At 39.6% G+C, this 22,851-nt stretch overlaps 1 protein-coding gene across 5 annotated transcripts in view; it reads right to left on the bottom strand.

Moving 5' to 3' along the window:
* The window catches only part of LOC131958061 (rho guanine nucleotide exchange factor 17), a 43,350-nt gene that overhangs the window by 17,940 nt on the left and 2,559 nt on the right, over positions 1–22,851 (bottom strand). For all 5 annotated transcript variants that reach the window (XM_059322955.1, XM_059322960.1, XM_059322956.1 and 2 more), the window contains 2 exons: positions 19,581–21,866; positions 2,556–2,633 (listed from right to left, as the gene is read on the bottom strand). In XM_059322955.1, the coding sequence (XP_059178938.1) occupies positions 2,556–2,633; positions 19,581–21,659 (2,157 nt within the window). In that variant the 5' untranslated portion in view covers positions 21,660–21,866. The remainder of the gene's footprint in view (positions 1–2,555; positions 2,634–19,580; positions 21,867–22,851) is intronic.

The raw sequence follows: 22,851 nt of genomic DNA, 5'->3' as shown, positions 1-22,851 counted from the left end.
AACAACAACACAGAGACCCATGGGAAGAGGTTCAGTCTGAGCTCTGCAGTACCTTCATGGCTAGACACTCTTCACTGCTGATGTAACTTAATACATAGACATATCAATTAAAAAGATTTAAAAAAAAAAAAAAGTTCCATAAAGCAAAGTAAATGTCTGATGTTTGCTTGGATCAACTAGAAAAAAATGGTTTAATTCAGTGCAAGTTACAGCAATTATTGAGAAGATATGCACGAGTTTATTTCACACAAAAGGGGTTTACAGTGTGTTCTCTATACCTGAGACAGCTCCAGGCACAAATGTGATATTTTAACTCCCCCCCCCCTCCTTCCATCTCTCTCTGCAGTTATAAGTTTAAAAAAAAACCTCTGCTGAGGAGGAAGGCATGAATGTGGAGTGTGAACCTGCTGCACATATACCCCTGTGTTATACCTCTGCACATATACCCCTGTGTTATACCTCTGCACATATACCCCCTGTGTTATACCTCTGCACATATACCCCTGTGTTATACCTCTGCACAGATACCCTGTGTTATACCTCTGCACATATACCCCTGTGTTATACCTCTGCACATATACCCCTGTGTTATACCTCTGCACATATACCCCTGTGTTATACCTCTGCACATATACCCCCTGTGTTATACCTCTGCACATATACCCCTGTGTTATACCTCTGCACATATACCCCCTGTGTTGCACCTCTGCGCATATACCCCTGTGTTATACCTCTGCACATATACCCCAGTGTTATACCTCTGCACATATACCCCCTGTGTTATACCTCTGCACATATACCCCAGTGTTATACCTCTGCACATATGCCCCTGTGTTATACCTCTGAACATATACCCCCTGTGTTATACATCTGCACATATACCCCCTGTGTTATACCTCTGCACATATACCCCTGTGTTATACCTCTGCACATATACCCCTGTGTTATACCTCTGCACATATACCCCTGTGTTATACCTCTGCACATATACCCCTGTGTTATACCTCTGCACATATACCCCCTGTGTTATACCTCTGCACATATACCCCTGTGTTATACCTCTGAACATATACCCCCTGTGTTATACCTCTGCACATATACCCCCTGTGTTATACCTCTGCACATATACCCCTGTGTTATACCTCTGCACATATACCCCAGTGTTATACCTCTGCACATATACCCCAGTGTTATACCTCTGCACATATACCCCTGTGTTATACCTCTGCACATATACCCCAGTGTTATACCTCTGCACATATACCCCAGTGTTATACCTCTGCACATATGCCCCCTGTGTTATACCTCTGCACAGATACCACCTGTGTTATACCTCTGCAGAAGTGTACACATATTTTAAAAAAAAAAACGTTTTAGTACAGTATTTGAACAGGATATGAGCCAGTATAAACAAATCCATAAAAAGAAACAGTCTGCACACTTGTTTTTAAGCTCATGTGTTATACCTCAGCACACATACCCCTGTGTTATACATCTGCACATATACCCCTGTGTTATACCTCTGCACATATACCCCTGTGTTATACCTCTGCACATATACCCTTGTGTTATACCTCTGCACATATACCCCTGTGTTATACCTCTGCACATATACCCCCTGTGTTATACCTCTGCACATATACCCCCTGTGTTATACCTCTGCACATATACCCCCTGTGTTATACCTCTGCACATATACCCTTGTGTTATACCTCTGCACATATACCCCCTGTGTTATACCTCTGCACATATACCCTTGTGTTATACCTCTGCACATATACCCCTGTGTTATACCTCTGCACATATACCCCTGTGTTATACCTCTGCACATATACCCCTGTGTTATACCTCTGCACATATACCCCTGTGTTATACCTCTGCACATATACCCCCTGTGTTATACATCTGCAGTAGTGTACACATATATTTTTTTTTTTAAACTTTTTAGTACAGTATTTGAACAGGATATGAGCCAGTATAAACAAATCCATGAAAAGAAACAGTCTGCACACTTGTTTTTAAGCTCATGTTTTCTTAAGTTACTTTGCTTGGTTAAAAATAATATTGCATGTGCCGTGTAGGATATTCCATCTTTAAAAAAAATTGATAGTTGAATATGAGTTTTAATTTAGTAAAGTGTGTACCAATTTATAAAAAGTAATTGAATTAAAAAAAACCTACTAGAAATTATTATACAAATAAATACACTGTTATAAGTTAACCTTACAATTCCAAAAAGGTTTAAAATGGTTACTGCAGGATTCTATCAAACAAATAAAACATCCAATTATAGTGGAGAGTAGTTAGGGCAGAGGAGAAAGAAATTAATATCAACAGTAAGTTCAACTATGATGATTGAGCAATAACAGGAAACGAAACCAGCCTTGTTGTAAAACAAATGATTCTCCTGCATAATAATCAAAACTTTTTTTTGTAAATTGCAACAATAAACATTGGATTCATTTGTCTTAGCTAATTTAATCATGATAAGAAAAAAGAAATGCAATAGGATTAAGTAACACTATAAAAAGATACTTTAAAGTCCTTATACTTACGTCTTTTAATGTCCGCAAAGCTTCAACATATTCTTTCTCATTCTTGTATAGTTCTTCAACAATGTGGTATCTTTTATCCTGTAAAACCAGAAACAATGTTTCAAAATGTGATTTTTAAATTCAGTATTACACAGCCCTTAGCTAGTTCTTCAACACTGTTGACAAAAAAAAGACTGGAAGAGTGCTGGACTAACAGAGTTGGGAAAACAAAATATAAAAGATGAGACAGGTTTGTGTTGATTACACTTTAAAAAAAAATACCAATTGTTAATGAGAGAAAGGTTTGAGATACTTTTCAACAGCTAAACGTTCCTGTTTATTTACAAAAACAATAATCAACATGCCACTTTGTCATAAGTATTGTTGAAATGAATACAAATAAAAACACTGCCCAATACATGTAAATGGGACTGCGTGGTTGGATGGTAGACTGCTAAAGATCTTGGGCTGGAGTCCATAGGACTTCGCTGAGTCCATGCAACTCTGATGGGTGGTGATGGGTACCTGACTCACGTTGAGGATATGAAAGTTGGCTGGGCATAGTACTGATCACACTATCCCTTGATATGTTGAGGGTGCAGAAACAGGTGAACTCTACTTCACCTGCACCATGGACTATAAGGTTGGAAAGTGTTCTTTACAAAACATGTATAAATATGCTTTAAAGCATAACAATAATGGGTAGATAAATGATCTTACCATCCATATTCAAAATGATTACTTTAGTAGGATGGATTTCGAAAATGTTCTTTGATTGAGAAACATAAATTAAAACACTTTCTGAATTGTCCATCCTTAATACAATGGCTGTTACCAGTTTATAATTTTTAAATGAGATCACTAATAAACTTATCTTGCATTCTGACATTTCAAATAGTAAAAAAAAAAAAGTATTTCAAATTAATAAGTGGATATATTTACTTTATAATGGACATGGTCTAATTAACACTATTTCCTTTATAGATCATACGACACAAAGATAATGCTCTTTTGTAATTTATTCACAGAAAGCAAAATACGATTTCCCAACACGTTTGCACTATAGTGGCAGTATGAATTACAAGATTTGCTCACTCCACATTGTTACTTAAACCCGTCATTATAATGATAAAAACACGAAATATCCTTAAGACTGATAGCAGTGCAAAGGTCACTACACTATCTACCCACACAAGAAATACAACCATATATCAGATTAATTAATCATAAAGCAAACAATTATAAACAGCAAGAAAACTTATAGACAGCACAGAACAGCACAACGTGCCACTGAATGGAGCCGCGATTGTACCTATATTGTCTCCCCTTCACGTCACAACAAACTTGGCACGACACCTTTGTTATGCTATCGGCTGGGTGTTATTTTTATCTATTTTACGTAATAGGTTTTTCCCCCGACAACCGTAACACACAGACATGCATCTTCTGCTCGTGTGAGCTACCAGCAGTTCCACAACACTGGCGCTCGCGACGTGGCTCGACCTTGAACTTTAACCCTAAGGTGAGCTTTAACTACATTTAAATCTGTGTTTTATTGGACGAGGATAGAACAAGGACGTGATTCAGCAGTGACCAATAGAAGGGGGTGACCTTTTGACTTTTCGAGTGCAAAGATGGCCACGTAAGTCAATGACACTAAGTCAATGACACTGAGTTACCTTAATTACGTTTGACTAATAGGTTAACTGACTCATCGAACTTTTGCAGTTATGCCTAGGATTGAGTCATACATCTTGTACAGTTATGCCTAGGATTGAGTCATGCAACTTGTACAGTTATGCATAGGATTGATTCATATCACTTTTACAGTTATGCCTAGGATTGAGTCATACAACTGGTACAGTTGTGATGCATAGCATTGAGTCATACAGCGTGTACAGTTATGCCTAGAATTGAGTCATACAACTTCTACGATGACCCGCAGGTGAGCCAAACGAAGAGTAACAGTCACATTTAACGTATACGATTACATGCAGATTGAGTCATCAAACGGATACAGTGACCTACAAATGAGTCATAAAACGGTGACCTACACCTAAGGCATAAAAAGGATACAGTGACCTACAACTGAGGCATAAAACGGTAACCTACAACTGAGGCATAAACGGTGACCTACAACTGAGGTATAAACGGTGAACTACAACTGAGGCATAAAAAGGATACAGTGACCTACAACTGAGGCATCAAACAGTGACCTACAACTGAGGCATCAAACAGTGACCTACAACTGAGGCATCAAACAGTGACCTACAACTGAGGCATCAAACGGTGACCTACAACTGAGGCATCAAACGGATACAGGGACTACAACTGGGGCATCAAACGGTGACCTACAACTGAGGCATAAAACAGATACAGGGACCTACAACTTAGGCATAAAACGGATAGTGGCTTACAATTAAGACAAAATATGCACACATGTTACAACTGCCGCCACACCACTATTGAGATGCTACAATTACCACCACAACACTATTCAAACACTACAAACACCACTCTATAGACGAGTTACTGTCACATGACCATTGAAATGCTGTATTTACCACCACACTAATATTCACAAGCTGCATTCACACCATTCATCAGCAGATACAATTACCACATCCCTCTCACTACAACAGCCACTAGCAGTTCCTATTCACGGGGTTGCCGCTAGGAGGTCGTCACCACTTTAATCAAAGGGATATGGGGTTCTGACTTTGTGACTACAAGTTACATTGGGGGAAAGGTGGTGGGTGTGTGTGTGGGGGGGGGGGGGGGGGGTATTGGCTACGACAAGTACCGTGATGTGGCATTTATTTTGAGCAATATTTTAAATAATAATTGTTAAAATTATTGTTTAGGGGGAGGGGTATAAATGTAAGAGGTCATTAAAAGGGGAAATGGGGGGGGGGGGGGGATTCGGCTTTAATGAACGACCCGAAATTTCCCTGTGGTATATTGATGGTGGAGAGGTGAGGTAGAGGGGTGGGGGAGTTACTGCAGTGTGTCCACTGACGTGGGGGTAACAACAGTGCTACATGGGGGGGGGGTGTACTATCGTACTGCTCCTACCGTGGCATCGTTCGATGATGTCAACTAGATGGAGCTGAAATGTGTCTAGAACACAACAGGTAAAGCTGTGCCAGGTAGACCCACAGCTGGGCAGACGAACCAGGTCACGGGTCTATGGAGTAGTGTACAGGGATGCCGTTTGAGTTTTGGTTTTTTTTAAAGATCAATTTAACCGAATGATGGGAAGTCGAACTGGACCTGAGATCAAGTCTCATTTAATGTCGCTTGGCACAGTTCTATAATTCCTTTCTCCTGGTAACTTTACTATGGGCTGGGATATTACCGGGGTGTTTTGTAGTAAAATTTTTTTGAAAAACGAATACACGCATTTGTTTTCATGAGATGCATCAAAAATGGTTTAATCTAAACATATGCATATCGGGTATGTTTCCCCGCATCAGACGTTTTGTAGGTTTGTTTGATACTAGATTTCGCTCTTGTGACTTTAGGCAGTGTTATACAAAATATGTGGATGGATTTTTTTGCTTTTAAACTTTTTAAAAAAATCTATTTTTAAAGGTGGAACCTTTGAAAATGGAACATTTTTTTTTTTGACAAACGAAGGAAGAGTCCAAAGAAGGTTTAAATAGCGGGACGTCATTTACGGAGGACCAATGTGGGTAACACAGCGAGAGAGAACCTACATAAAGTACTTTATCTTGAGATTTCTCATCTTTCTTTTAGACACATTCTACTCCATCAATCACGGGGTATATTAATGTGACGTAAGCTCGTTTAAAGACACGAATGACAGTCAAAAAAAAACTGATACAGATTATTAAGTCTCATCGTCGAATTTCAATTTCTAAAGAGGTTTGCAGAGTTATTTTGGTTTCTTGGATTTTGAAGAAAAATAAAAATAAAATTATCCCCGCTTTAAATAGCAAAATAGATTATTATTGTTATGAAGAACTAGACTCGTGTTTTATATTTATACCTAATATAAAACTAATGTCATCTTAGGTAGGATTAACAAAATACTAATGCCACAACGAAATAAAAACAAGTTTTCTGATGTGTAAGCTAGTCAGTTCACCAAAAACACTAACGCCAAAAGCTACGAAAGAATGTTTTGATTTCTTCTGTATGAAGAAAAAAAAAACCCCACTATCTCGCTGTATTCGGTGCACCAAATTACTGCCGCTGTACAGACCCACACGACTTCCTTAGAACACTATAACTGTTCCTCCACAAGGTAAATATCACGACCTTCTTCGCGTACACCCCCCCCCCCTGGCCGAGAATTCCCCCCCCCCCCCTCCACCTGGACGAGCCTCACACGGTAACACATCGCTCTTATCAAACCACTCGCCTCTCTGTGGCCGCAAACAACAAACAACAAAACAACTTTCGATTACCTCCACGACAGACGTCTTCCCCCCGAATATATCCCCGCGTCTTACCTTTACTCCCCTATCTACATAAGCTTTGTGCTAACGGGGTCGACGTCCGAGGCAAGGGAGATAACCGCTGAGCTCTATGGAGGCGAGATGGGGGAAATGTGTTGAGTTACAAAAGGGGCTGCCACCAAATTTAGACTTCAGAGACACAAATAATTCCAACTTTTTTTTGGAATCACATTGGGGAGGGGGTTCAATGTTATACAAAACATTCAAATTATACAAAAACAAAAGAGTATGCGCCCCCCCCCCCCTCCCTCTCCCTACAATGAATAAATACGACGAATGGTTAGTCCGAAAGGACCGGATTAGTTTTCACATCTAGCGGCTCCACAATGCAGAATCTATAATCGGTTCTTAGATCAATACATTACATTTCTTCTTTTTTAATAAGCATATACACCCGTTAGTAAGAAGGGTTGTAATACAACTTTTAGTTGACAATTTAATAAATCAGAACCACCAGATACAAATCTAAACATGATTTTTTTTTTAAATGTTGCACTCTTGGCGTAGCACGTTACTCCGGTTGGTGAATGAATTTTTTTCTTAATCGCACCCCCCCCCCCCACCACCACTACCACAACTCTGGTGAGCTCTTTCTTTAAACGTACCCTCATCATCAAACTGTTGGTCGTCATGACGACAGTAGTAAAACAATTAAAACACAGTTCTCTGCGTTGACGATTATACAACGATGGTAAAGCTAATCAGTGAATGTCCTGTGTTGTAATAACGGCAAGGGTGGGTTGTATTGGTGAGGACGGGATCGAGTCCATATGACGCCCACAGTCCATCCAGCTCTCGTTGATACCTGACTTGTAGATTAAGTAAAGGAGACTGGACAAAGTACTGACCAATTGATCCCTTCGTATCCTCTGGCGTAAAAACGTTTTAGTCCAACCAAACGTGCGGCCTGGAAATGTTTTTTTTTAAATTTATTTTAAATATTGAACTATAGTCTTGTATTCCGTAGTGGTTAGCTTTCAAGCACTGTTAGTATTGCATAGAGAACAGTCGATCGTGCTCCAAAGTGTCCGTAAATTTTTCAAATGGCTGGTTGCTTGATGACCGACGCCATCAACTCAAGAACAAGAACAAAACAAAAACAGCAACCAAATAACAAGCAAAGCCGGGTTGACTTTCTGCTACAGTGAAACAACGCGCCAGGCTAACAAAAATATTGTTCTTTCACAATCAAATAATGATGTCTAAACTCCATCGCAGCTTATCGTTAGCTACAGATTCAATTCTTATTTACAGCAAGAATCACGGCAATATTATTTTTCGATACACACAATATAAACATAATTAGTTTATCGTAAGCTATAGATTCAATTATCTATCTATATATATAAAAAGCAATGTATGTCTGTGTGTCTGTGTGTTTGTTTGTCCTTTATGCATTACTACACCTCTCATCACATCGCCGTGACACTTTGGGAAGCTGTTGAGAATATTCCTGGGGAGGTTTCTGCGAAAAAAAAAATTTCAAATTCGCAGGGGTGGCGCCCCGGCAGGGCGCGATTTGTTTTTCTCTATATACGGTATATAAAAATAAAAAAGTTGATTTTGAATTGACATCGTTCATCTGCTAGCCATGAGACTTTGGGGAGTTCATAATAACACTCCAAGGAAGGGTTCTGTAAAAAAATAATTTTTAATTTCGCAAGGGCGGCGCCACGGGAGGGTGCGATTTTCCTCTATATATGGTATATAAAAATAATAAAAGTGAATTGCAGTGACACCGTTCATCCGATAGGCATGAAACTTTGGGAAGTTGTTGAGAATATTCCTGAGGAGGTTTCTGCGAAAAGAAAATTTCAAATTCGCCGGGGTGGCACCCCGACAGGGCGCAATTTGTTTTTTCTCTATATACGGTATACAAAAATAAAAGTTGATTTTGGTTTGACATCGTTCATCCAATAGTCATGAGACTTTGGGGAGTTATTATAAAACTCTAGGGAAGGGTTCTGTAAAAAAACATTATTAATTTCGCAAGGGCGGCGCCACGGGAGGGTGCGATTTTTGTTTATATACGGTATATAAAAATAAAAGTCGATTTTGAATGAGACACCGTTATCCGATAGCCATGAGACTTTGGGGGAGTTGATTAGAACAATTCAGGGAAGGGTTCTGTAAAAAAAACCTTTATTAATTTCGCAAGGGCGGCGCCACGGGCGGCTGCGATTTTTCTCTATATACGGTTTATAAAATTTAGTTTTCACACCGTTCATCCGTGTACCATGAAACTTTGGGGAGATGATTAGATCACTCAAGGGTAGGGTTCTGCAAAAAATATTGTTTAATATTGCAAGGGCGGCGCACCACCGGGGGGGGAGGGGCGATTTTTTTCTCTATACACGGTATATAAAAAATAAAACTCGGATGCGGTTCATCCGAGTGCCATGAAACTTTAGGGAGTAGATGCGAATACTCCCGAGAATATTTCTGCGAAAAAGAAAACTAAAGTTTCTTACGGGCGGCGCCATATAGGGTACAACTTTCGTCAATACACGGTTTGGCGCCCAGAGTTTTAGAGCGACTAAGTTGGCACTTGGCATCCGTTAATCGAGCGTCCTGCATAGCGAGTAAGGGGTAGGCTACTACTATATTCGGCGGTAAAACTACAACAGGCTTCTAAAAATAACGTTGTAACGCGAGGAAATCCTGTACAGTTTCGTCACCTAGCAAAAGATGAAAAAATAACTGTTTGAATATGAGGAACCTACTGTAGAGTTTCGTCACTTTGCGAATGATGCAATAAGCATCTATTATTAGACGATCCAGGCCGAAAATGAGACCGAGCATCTAACAATAGACCATTAGTATCAATCAGTCAAACTGATGTTGAAAACACGTCAAATAATTTTTGTATGTGTTAAAGAAAAAAATCCTGTTCATTTGTGTCACTTTAGCGAATGACGAAATCTGCATCATTGTTTACACGCTGGGTTATCCTATGAGCACGATGGCGCATGTTAGTTTTAAGGAGCCAGGGGCCTTACGCTGCGCCTCTGCGGTAGTGTAATCGGGGGGTGGGGGGGGGGCTCCTGAGAGCGCCTCTCTACGTCCCTGACATATGGGTGGTCACCGAAGTGTGTTCTAACTAATTATTTCGGTGAGTGATTAATATACACTCAAGGTTTTCATGCGGTAGTGTAGGAAAACCCGTGTCCCGATAATTATTATCCAAGCGCAGACATTGTTAACATTTAAATAACACAGTTTTAGAAAACAAGGTGACGCGTCTAAGAACATATGATTGGTAATGCATTGGTGATATCCTTCTAATATATTTCGTCAGACTTTCTTCTATCCCCGCGGCAACGCGCGGGGGTCGGGTACGCTAGTTATTTATAAAAATCACGGAAATATTTTTTTTTAAATATAGACAATATATACATAATTGTTTAACGTTAGCTACAGATTCGATTCTTATTTACAGCAACCATCACGGCAATAGTTAAAAAATACGTACAATACAAGGATAATTACCTAATATCAAGTATACATTCAATTATTGTTAACAATAAGTAGGAAAAAAAGTAGAATTTAAAAAAAAATTAACTTTAAAAACATAATTAATATGCATTACTTATGTAAATATCAAAAAGTAAAATTGACACGTCTTCATGGACATTACGTTACAACGGTATTTAGAAACAATGTCCAGCCATCAAGTAATTTGTTGGCTCATATTGAAAAAACATCTTCGTATGTTGCATATTTTTATGAAGACAAGGTTAGTGGTCGTCCATAAATGACGTCACACTCATAGAGGGGTCCGTAATGTTGTGACGGTGTGTGATGAGCGGGAGGGCGGTTCAGGTGTTGTGACGTCACGTTTTTGTATTATAAAAAAGCAATGTTAGAAAACTAGCTTTAGCAGTTATTTTGCGTTTCAGAAACCTATTTTTAATAAATTATATTACGAATTGATTAAAATACTATGTTGACAGAGTTCAGACAAGATTTTGGAAAAAAAATCGATGTTTTAAGAAAAATTCAACTGCTATTTTGAGGGGTGTGGGGTGGTTCTAGGCTGAGGTGTGACGTCATTTGGGGGGGGAGTCTGGCTTTTTGTGACGATGTGTGATGGAGGTGATGGAGGGGAGCGAGGGAGGAAAAACATCGTCAAAAAAGCGTGACGTCATTTATGGATGACCCCTTAGGGTTTAGTTTAGTTCACATAGAGATAAAAGGAGCATTTTAAAAAGTGTGATAACGCGATGCAAGTAGTCAGCCTCGTTATACGAAACAATATTTCAGTTGTTTAGAATAGCGATATAGATGTAGTAGCGTTCTCAAGCCACGGTTTTAAAGCAGATATATTTGATGTATCAAAACTAAAATACAGCTTTTATCGAGAATTCTGATACATTGTTACAGAGATTTTTTTTAGAAAGGCTCTATGCTGAAATCAAGTTGCTGGTCTGTGGACTAACCCAACAGTAAAAAAAAAAAAAAAAAAAAAAAAAAAAAAAAAAAAAAAAAAACCACGCCTCTGGGCAATACGGCAGGTTATTCGAGAAATATAAGCTAAAACAAAACAAAGAACCCCCTCATCCGTAATTACCCAAATACAATAAGAATGTAAACTAAAGTATACATTTCCTGTTTGTATCACAAAGTTATTTTTGTTTGCCTCTTCTAAAAGTTTATTCTAGCACTTGCAAAAAACAGGCAAGAGTTGGAAAATACTGAAGGTAGTTTTTAAAGAAATATCGAATTTACAATTTTTTTTAAAGAAGACTTGACATACACAGTAAAGAAGATAAAACACACAAAATAGAATATACAATAGGGCATACAGAGCAGTGGCGTAGGCAGGGGGTATATATATATATATATATATATATATATATATATATATATATATATATATATATATATATATATATATATATATATATATATATATATATATATATATATATATATATATAAAGTATGAGGGGGGTGTAAATCGAAAGTTTGAGGGGGGGGGGGTGCAAATCGAAAGTTTGAGGGTGGGGGTGCAAATCAAAAGTTTGAGGTGGGGGGTACAAATCGAAAGTTTGTCCCCGGGTAAAAATTGGAACCCCCCCCCCCCCCCCCCCCCCCCCCCGTTGAGACGATCCTGGCTACGCCACTGCTACAGAGTACAGCACATAAAACACACAGTATAGAACACACAAACATATAGTATAGAAATTACAAACATACGGTATAGAATATATAAAAAACAGAACATACAAACACAGAATACAACATACAAACACACAGTACAGAACATATAAACACAATATTGAACATAGAAACACAAAGTATAGACCATGCATACATACAAACACACTATAGAAGTATAGAAGATACATACATACAAACACACTATAGATTATAGAAGATACATATATACATACAAAGACACAAGATGACTAGAAAAAAAAAGTCTATACAAGACGAGCACACGAAAATAAAAAATCCAGCATGTAAAGAAGGGGAGGAGGGGGAGGTTGCGCAACGATAGCAGCACACGAAAGGTTTGTACACAAAACGTGTGCTCGCGGCGGGAAGTGGGGCGGAGGGAGGGGAGAGAAGCAGAGTAGAAACTGGATCACGTTTACCTCCCTTTCTTGTATTCCTTCATTAATCAGTGCGGGTACAGACTCCCACTCCAGAACTTAGTTGTGCTGTACCAGGTAACGAGCTACGGAAGTGCCTGGCAGCCATACTATCCAATACTCTGCTTTTCTTCTATTCCAATTTACCTAGCATAAATTTCAGTTGAACGTATATATTTTTAATACATGCCGCGGAATAAAGTAGTAAATTATAATAATATAAACATTTTATAGCAGGAAATCTGGATCAAACTGAGCTAAGCAACATGAATTCGGTTCAATAAAAAACAAATGCATCTATACTACCTTTGTTATGATTTACCGATCTGTCGTTAAAAAAATTATATATATAACTATAAATTTTGCGCCCCCCCCCGTTAATATATTTATTCACGTTGTCGAAATATACCCCCTCCCCCATGTATTTAAAAAGCCAGGGCGCTTTTTACCAGTCATGATCCGAATTAACTTTTATATTGATGTAAAAATCTTTCACAAATTCATCTCAAAATTAGCTTTTATTTTATTTAATACCCCATTAAACGCCCCCCCCCCTCCCCCACGGGTCGGTGGCCGTCCCACCAGCCCTCCCAAAGCTACGCGTAGGGGTAGCGCGCGATTGTATTAGTTATGGAATAAGAGCTCACGAAGAAGAGTTCTCGCTGTACAGAAAAAAATAAAAAAATACAAATAACACTTAGCATAATGCTTCGATGTTTTGTCTTTAAAATTAGCCCAACCCCCGAACAAAGGTTAGAGAAGAAAATATCAATTGACATGTGTTTCTCTTTTGCTTGTATTTCAGAACCTGAGTGTCTATGAGAGACTATGAATTGTACATGTAGTCTAAAGTAATGCAGTGAAAACGGAGAACAACATAAGCAAGGTGAGGGTGGGGGTGGAATTGGGAAAAAAAATTAGGAAAAAAATCTTGAAACACTAAAAATTGTTCTTAGCTTAAGGCAAGACAGAGAAGCAGACGGATTTTTTTAAAAAAAGCAAGACAAGATTACATTTTAGGATACGTAGCAACATACAGGGGTTTATCCATGATCGGCGTAACGTATTTTTACCCCACCACCCAACAGTGACATCCCACACCCCACAAAGTTCCAATATCTCTCCCCTTAAAAAAAATTCAACCACATCCAAATCAGTAGTATACTTTTTGTTCCCAAGACCGTTTATTCAATAATAATTTAATAATAAGGCCTATGTAATATCATGTCGTTCATTTTCTCTTTGTTTACCGTGGTCAGAGGCCGATTTTGCTATAGATCTAGCTAGATAGAATTCTATCTGCCAACAAGTTTGACCGACGTTTTCACCTGTAATTCACAGTCACTTTTGAGAGTTTTTGAGTTAGTGTAAAGACTAGTGTAATCAAGTCAGGTAAGATAACAGATATTTTTGTCGCTGCTTCTTCCAAAGTACAAAACTTGCTTGTTTCATCCAAGTTTATAAAACACGAGTTGTCTTATTTTTTAAAAAGTTTAAACTTAAGGCAGGATGTGATGTAAGCACAGGCGTGCAGGTTTGAACTTAACCAGGATGTGATGTAAGCAAAGGCGAGCAGGTCAATGAGCACTGCCGTATGACTGTACATGCTCGCCGTAAGCGGCCATTAATTACTATGCCGTTGAGCTAAGAGTGCTACACGAAATGTGACGGAACATTGCCGTGGCCCACGGATGAATCAGAGAGGTACACCTGGATTCACAGCTCCACACACCGTTCACTGACACACTGACACAGGCAGGTACACCTGGATTCACAGCTCCACACACCGTTCACTGACACACTGACACAGGCAGGTACACCTGGATTCACAGCTCCACACACCGTTCACTGACAGAGACAGGTACACCTGGATTCACAGCTCCACACACCGTTCACTGACACTCAGGTACACCTGGATTCACAGCTCCACACACCGTTCACTGACACAGACATGTACACCTGGATTCACAGCTCCACACACCGTTCACTGACACACTGACACAGGTACACCTGGATTCACAGCTCCACACACCGTTCACTGACACAGACAGGTACACCTGGATTCACAGCTCCACACACCGTTCACTGACACAGACAGGTACACCTGGATTCACAGCTCCAGACACCGTTCACTGACACAGACAGGTACACCTGGATTCACAGCTCCACACACCGTTCACTGACACACTGACACAGACAGGTACACTTGGATTCACAGCTCCACACACCGTTCACTGACACACTGACACAGACAGGTACACCTGGATTCACAGCTCCACACACCGTTCACTGACACACTGACACAGACAGGTACACCTGGATTCACAGCTCCACACACCGTTCACTGACACACTGACACAGACAGGTACACCTGGATTCACAGCTCCACACACCGTTCACTGACACAGACAGGTACACCTGGATTCACAGCTCCACACACCGTTCACTGACACAGACAGGTACACCTGGATTCACAGCTCCACACACCGTTCACTGACACAGACAGGTACACCTGGATTCACAGCTCCACACACCGTTCACTGACACAGGCAGGTACACCTGGATTCACAGCTCCACACACCGTTCACTGACACAGACAGGTACACCTGGATTCACAGCTCCACACACCGTTCACTGACACAGACAGGTACACCTGGATTCACAGCTCCACACACCGTTCACTGACACAACCCCGCACACGTAAAAAGACAGCGGAAGCTAATTTTATTTTCTTCAAATAATTTATGTGATAAAAAAAATACAAGGTCTGCGGCAACCATGACATGTATAAAAAAATTGGGGTGGTGGCGGTGGGGAGCAAAAGGAAGACAGGAGAGCATTGTAATCAAGGGTGTTGTTTTTTCTCTCCCTTGCGAGTAATTTTTTTTTAAATATAAAAAAAAAATGGCCTGACACTTCCTCTATACAACACGCACACGACGTATCTCTAAACTGAAAGCGAGTACTGTAAGACTAACGAATAACGCGCTTTTTTTTAAATAACTCGTACTTAATGTTTATGTTCGGTACTGTTGGCTTGGCAGCAAGCCACTTGAGATCAAATTAATAGCATCGCACGAAAAGAAACTAACCCTACACCTACAATGCGTTTCCACCCTTGTCAAACTAGATGGAACAGTGGTAAATATTTAAATAGTCGAGGATCTTCATTTGACCCACTGTACTTGATTGGGATTATTTATTCGTTTTGGCTAGCGTCACGAAATTGTGAAAGTGGTGAACTGTACAAAACGAGTGAAAGCTCATTTTGTTAAAATTCTGTAATTTCTTAACATGGAAGATACGACAATCTTTTTATACTGACACACGCAATTGCCTAACAGAGCCGAAGTAGGCCAGTGGACATTAAAAGGGGGGGGGGCAATGACCCCCCCCCCCCGAATCATCAGTTTCAGACATCTCTTCTACAATTACCCCCCCCCCCCCCCAACGATCTGAAAGAAACACTGCCGTATCATACGCTGGTTTTTACTGTAGTTTTAACGGCAGATATATCTATTAAAAGTAGGTGGAAACAGTGTTTCTTCCAGACTATTTTCTTTTTTCTCCGGGGGTGCACTTGAAATTTTCGGGGGGGGGGGGGGAGGGGGCGGACACTGTCAAAAGTATATATTTTCTATATAAATTCCATTTCGGTCGAGGGGGGGGGGGCGGTAGAGTTTCTTCGGGGGTGGGGCGGTGCCTTCCAACTAAAAGTAACTGGAAAACTTAAAAATACTTAATCTTATCTTGCTCGATTAAATCAAAAAGACACAATTTACTTGAAATCTTTCCATTTTTTAACTAGAACTACTAGTATTTTTTAAAAACTTTAAACAGAAGCTTGTTAAGTCTCGAATAATTTTGTTTTACAAGAAATTGGCTGGATCACACTCCTCTTTCCAATACTAATAATTTAAAGAAATAATTTTCAAAGAGGGGTGTGGGGAAATTGCGAGACGCGAAAAGCGAAATGGCGAGGCGGGAAAATGCGAGAAGGTAATGCGAGACATACCTGCGGAATTAAGGGTAAATAGCGAGACACTTTTTGCGAAAAATGTTTTTTCCTTTTTATTCCATCTTTATTTATTTCAATTATTTTTAAAAATATTTTAAAAATAAACAAGCATTTAGCCATACCCTTTAACACGAGTGTTGTATGTTGTTATTTTTTATCTAGATACTAAGAAGATAGATAGATCTATATCTAGATCTATCTATTTAAAAATCCTAACATCGTTGCTGTGCTACTGTCATCGCCCGCTCTTGTTAGCGAGAGGAAAATCCCGTCTCAGTCGGCATTAATTTAAAAATCTAGCCCGCTCATGTTTATACAAACGTGAGCTGTGTCATTGTGAATTGGTATAATCTTGTCAGCAGGAGAGATATTTTGCAACATCTATTTATGGATTTTTGTACTTGCAAAAAGTGTAAAAGTATAAACAATTCTAAAAAGTGCAATTTATTTTTTTATTAAGTAATTTTAATTACAAACAAAATTTACAAACAAAATCTTCTGAAACAGTCCTCAAACACACCTCGTGACACCATCTTTCACACATAGTACACCCAACCCAGTTCATTAGACTCCCATTTATACATTTTTCTTTTGCTACTTCTTCCAATCCACATTCACAACATTTCACATTCTCATCACAGTTGACCTCCTTGTTCATCCCACAAACAACACTGGCACCCGCACGCTCAACATCTGTTTTCCGTTTTTTATAATTTGTATTTTTTATCATTTCTGTAATTTTGGCAATGTCTTGCTCATTGTTGTCACCAGCAGTTGAGTTTTTTTAAAACATCGATATTTTCCCAAAATCTTGTCTAATTTCGGTCAAAATTGAGTATTTTAATCAATTCCTATTACAATGTATTAAAACAGTTTTCTAAAACGAGAAAAAACGTCTAAAATTATTTTTCTAACATTGCTTTTTTATAGTGTGACTTCACATCTACCCCCCCCCCCCTCCTCCCCCTCATCACACATCGTCATAAAATTACAGACCCCCCCCCTTACGAGTGTGACGTCATTTATGGAAGACCCCAAATAACACCACCACCAAAACCAAAAAATTCAGATAAGTTCAACTTGGTTTTAAAAATATTTGAAGTAGGCCCATAGCTTATGATATAGCACGAGCAACTGATAATATCGGTGACGTCACTTTATTTTGTTGTATCCAAATGATGTAGGCATTTCCTTGTGCTTAGATTTATATGGTAAAAAAAGCTAGAAAAAAATCGTAGGCGGCGGCTATAATACAAAATTTCTATGCAACAATAGAAAATATGTTTGCGGCGGCAGCGGATCCGGGCACGGCGATCTTCAAAGACGGTAAATCAGGCGGCCTCGGCGTTCCACACAAAAGACAGAAGTTGATCTATCGTCGGCGGTATTTCCGTCGGTTTCGAACAAGGTGGTATTCTAAGTCGACACAAAAGATGGGGGGAGTTGACAAATCATCAGTATGTCTAGCGACGGAAAAATCGGAAGTTTTAACAATGTAAACGAAACGTCTTTGAAGTCTGGACCAAATACCACTGAAAATCGGGTGCGGTAAATTTTTCGCAGAAATCTTCGCATTTCAACACCACCCAGCGTAAGTATCTGCTTGTGGTAAAATGCGAGACAAAAAAGTCACGTGACCGACCGTTTTCGCGCCCTTCTCGCATTTTCCCGCCTCGCCATTTCGCTTTTCGCGTCTCGCAATTTCCCCACACCCTTCAAAGAGAGAGTGGTTTCAAGGGCTAGATTTATTTGCTTAAACAGCTCGGGAGATTTGGGATCTCGGGGGCCCATGGACTTTGTCCAGCTTGGTTACACGGTTGTTACGCCACTGGACACACGATTATTCCCTCCCATCTGGATACGAGGTCTACATCTAGATACATTTTGTACGGCTCACGGGCGATATAGATCTACATTTATTTGCGAGTTTATACTACTTAGTGAACGTTAATTACCTATAGACTACATATAGACTTTCAAGCAAAAGGACAACACATTTGGTGAATTTAATTCCTCATATAAGCACGTACCACCATTCCTATGCAAATGACTAAAAAGGCTAAACAATTGGAAAAGCTAAAGAGACATGCAGAAATAACGTTCTTTTTTTTTTATCCGCCCTCTCCCCTTTTTTCTCTCCCCACAGCCACAAAGACATTCTTCCCCTTAAATGACGTCACACTTCACGCACACCCCCCTCCCCCCCAAGCAATAATTTTTTTATTGAAATAGGAATTCATTACCAAAATAGTGTCGTTTCCATTTAACAACAAGGAATAGCCAATAGGGCCTAATTAAAAATACATTCTATTGCTAACGATATGATGGCTATGTTACTTTTTATCGCTGATCATTAAGCCAATTTACATTTTTAATAAAAGTAAAAATCCAGGTCTAAATTAGGTATATTTTAATTTAACACTTAAAAAAATACAACGCTATTTTTTTTAAACGAAAGTTTGACGTCAGATTTTCTTAACCCCATAAATGACGTCACGTTTGCAATGACAGGGAGAGGGGAGGGGATGAAGATTTAGGTGTAAGAGGGACAGGGGAGCTATAAAATGTAACAAAGCATACATTTAGTTGTTTTTTTAGCAGTTTTTATATTATTTTATTGTCAGAAGTAAAAACAATGTTGATGTTATTTTTAGTGACGTCGCATTCCATATGGGTGGGGTAGAATTAAATGATCTTAAATAAGATCGTGTCTTAAGTCAACTTTAACAAGCTAAGCCAATTTGATTAGCTAAGACACATTGATAAGCTATGACAGCTTAACATAGTGGACTATTTGACAAACTATGACAGGACATTAGACAAGACTACAACTTGCCAAGCTAAGACAATCACAAGACAGTCAAAGACGTGCTTATTTGGCAAACTAAGACAGAATATTTAAATTATTAAAACAACACATATTACATTAAAAGTAACAAATCCTTACCTTAATAAATCCTGGTTCTCTTTCTGGCGAATCTGCTGTGCTAGAAAGTCTATCCTTATTCCATACAGCAGGCATCGACGCAGCATTGCCAGTATCTCCAATGGGCAGAAAGTCTGGAACCAAGTTTGCCGATGATTTAGAATTAAGCATTGCCTCATCTGAAGTAATACTGTACTTTCGAACAACATCTTTGTCTCTTAATGGAGTTCCTACAGGCTTTCTGCTCTGTAAAACACTAGCGGAACTAGCACTGCGGAAAATGTTAGGCTTCCTTCCTGGGCCTGAAGTTAGAGGCACACTCAGGAGGTTGGAAGGGCATTCTAGTGTGTAGCTGGGCGAGGGCGAAGGACCGTGTGGGGTCACTGGCGCAGACACCGCCGGTGAAATAGAAAATTTGGATGTGCTATGAGCCACTTCACAGTCTGTGGTGGTGTCTGATGTTTTGAAATCACCACTGCCACCTTCATCGTCCTCCCCGGCTGAACTGTGGTAATCCAGAACCTCCTCTCCCATGTTGGAAGGCGTTGAAAGAATAATTTCTGATTGAGATTTCTGTTTGCTGTCAGCGTCTCCTAAGATCAATGTTTTATCTATTCCTAATGCTTCCAAGTCTTCTTTAGAGAGCAAAGGAGCACTTCGAAACTGTGGAGTTTCTATATTTAAAGGAAAGTCAAGGTTATCACGAGCTCGATCTCCGCTGGGATCACTTTTGGATTTCTGTTTGGTAGACTTACCATTTTTGCGATCAGAAACATCAGTGCTGTCTGCTGCAATGGTTTCTGCTACATCCTGAAAATTATCATCAGACATCTCGCCAGCAGACTCCGTTGCAGAAATATGGCTGCTCTGTTTTTGCTCCTCTTCCATTTCTGCACTGGATTTCCCTGCTGTGAATCCATTAGTGTCCATACACTGACTGTCCTTCTGTGGTGTTTTACAGCGAGGCGGATGCGTTACAACCCGAGGCGATTTTAGTTGTGCGCTTGACTTGCCAGAGCCACTTCGACGCTGAATTCTTTGGTGAGGCTGGTCTTCTGGGAAGTGAGGCTCAGGGGATTTAGACTCCTCACCCCCGGCTTTACCAACAGAGCCCATTTTAGGTCGAGGTGAGAGCATTGCAATGCCAGATCTTCTTTCTGATGGGTAACGTTTTGGAGGCTTGGTAGCAGCGAGCTGTAAGAATTTTGAGTTGCGTGGAATAGGATGATAAATGTAAGTACTGATGACTGGGGCCGAATGGTCACCGCTGTCGCAGGCTCCCTCGTCTTCTGGAAGTTTATCCTGAAGCTCTTTGACCTTGCTGAAGTCTTCCTGAGACCTCGTGCTCTCTCCGCCATCACTGTCTGGGGACTTCTCCCATGTCCTCTGGTAGTCACCCTCAGGGCTCTTCTCATGCACAACATGCGAGTCTTCTGGAACACTTTCTGGCGCTGATCGAAAGCTTTCATCAGAGGAAGCGGCTAGAGGGGACTTTGTCCCTTCTAACTCTTCTTGCTCTACATCCTCAGGAGATTCAGGAATTTGTTCGTACGTTCTTTCCACTGAACGTCTCTCTGGACTTCTTCTGGGGCTCCCACCCGGCTCAAAACTTGATCCAGGAACATTAGGAAGAGCAGTACTCTGTTCATTTGGCTTTACCGGGGATTGCAGCTCGATTGTTCGTGAAACAACTACTGTTTCAGACGGCTTTGATTCTTCTGAAACAGTCTGTTTGGAATTTTTATTTTTTAAGCGGTCAGTGAGTAGCTTTAAGCTTCTACTCCTGTCGCGTGATAAACTCCTAGACTCTTCTGACACTGGAGATCCAATCCGAGGGGAAGCATTTGGGGATGTGTTGGTTGATAAAGACTTGCCTTTAGGTAGTGGAGCTGTTCGGGATCGACTGAATGTTTTCCAGTCCGTCTTTTTCAAATTCATGATATCTTCCATGATAGCTTTGATTTCCCCACGACCAGGGTCGGTTTTTGAACGAGGACTAATTGATCGACTACCTGATCCAGCAAAATGAGGCAATTTTGGCCTGCTTACTTTTGGTGAAGAAACTGATTTCTGTAATAATTTGTCTTCATCTCCTTCCATGATTTCAGCTTCTTGTTTTCATGGATGTTGGGAAAAAAATTCTGAAACTTTCACCTCTTGATTTTTTTCATGTACATAAAACTATATCTCACACACAAAGCTAAATTTTAAAAAAACTTTCTTAAATAGAAGAAGTGTGTCTATCCTATTTCTAAAAGAAGTCCAATTCTTTCATCCATTTTTTTTTGTTTTTCATTCCATTTGTACCTGTTGATGATATTCATAACTATGTTAGCCCAAATGATTAATACAGATGGTTATGTGTAAAGAATATTAACAAAAACATGTGCATTTATGAGGGGTGACTCATTATAATGAATGACATATTTTTGCTTAAAGCAGGACTAGTTAAAGGAAGGCACTGATCAATGATTCAGAAAAAACATTTTGTGAATCAGATTTATCAGAAAAATGAAGGATATCATTAAATAAAGTAGAATTATACTGTATTAGTCAGGGTAAAGCTAAACAATAAGCATCAATAATAACAGTAAAAAAGGAATAACTGATGACTTGCACTCTATGACTCATAGTTGTAGAACCCTCTCATAGACTGTTTATAAATAAGATTCTTTTTAATCCATAAAGCAACATTTTTTATTGATTGAATACACAAATTGTCTTATAACAAACCTAATTTCATGGTCATGTTTGTATAATAAACAAGCAGTTAATTTTTTTTTTAAATTCTTTGTTTTCAACATTGTAATAGACTCAAACTAAAGTAGGGGCCAGTGTGGTTGGGCAGATAAAGTTTATGGTTGAAGTCATGAGTTCAAACCCACGGGCAGATTTTTTTTCTTCTTCATTCTTAATTGTAATGCTGGAAGGGTATCCCTCTAACACAAGTATTACCAGAGGCGTAGCTATGGGGGGGGGGGGGTGTTACATATGTCGTCTGGCGCCGACACTAAGGGAGGCACCAAAATGGGTTGAAAAAAAAAGTAAAAGCTGATTTTAGCTGCAGTTTTGAATTATAAATATGAAAAATATATATATGGGGGGGGGGGGGGGGGGGGGGCAAATTCAAAGTTTGTCCCCAGGCGCCGGGAGGGCTTGCTATGCCTCTGAGTATTACGTGTCAACTAGACAGTGATTTTCTTTTTGGATTTGCTCCATAGCCTTTGTCCAACCAAGACCACCATACATATATACGGAACAACTTTTACCTTATAGATTACATAGTGTTTCA

This window comes from Physella acuta, unplaced genomic scaffold, assembly GCF_028476545.2.
Source record: "Physella acuta isolate Inbredline_101_S28 unplaced genomic scaffold, ASM2847654v3 ptg001287l, whole genome shotgun sequence".
Classification (NCBI taxonomy): domain Eukaryota; kingdom Metazoa; phylum Mollusca; class Gastropoda; family Physidae; genus Physella; species Physella acuta.
Note: the sequence above shows the minus strand (reverse complement) of the source record. Positions and strands in the feature narration are given on the sequence as shown.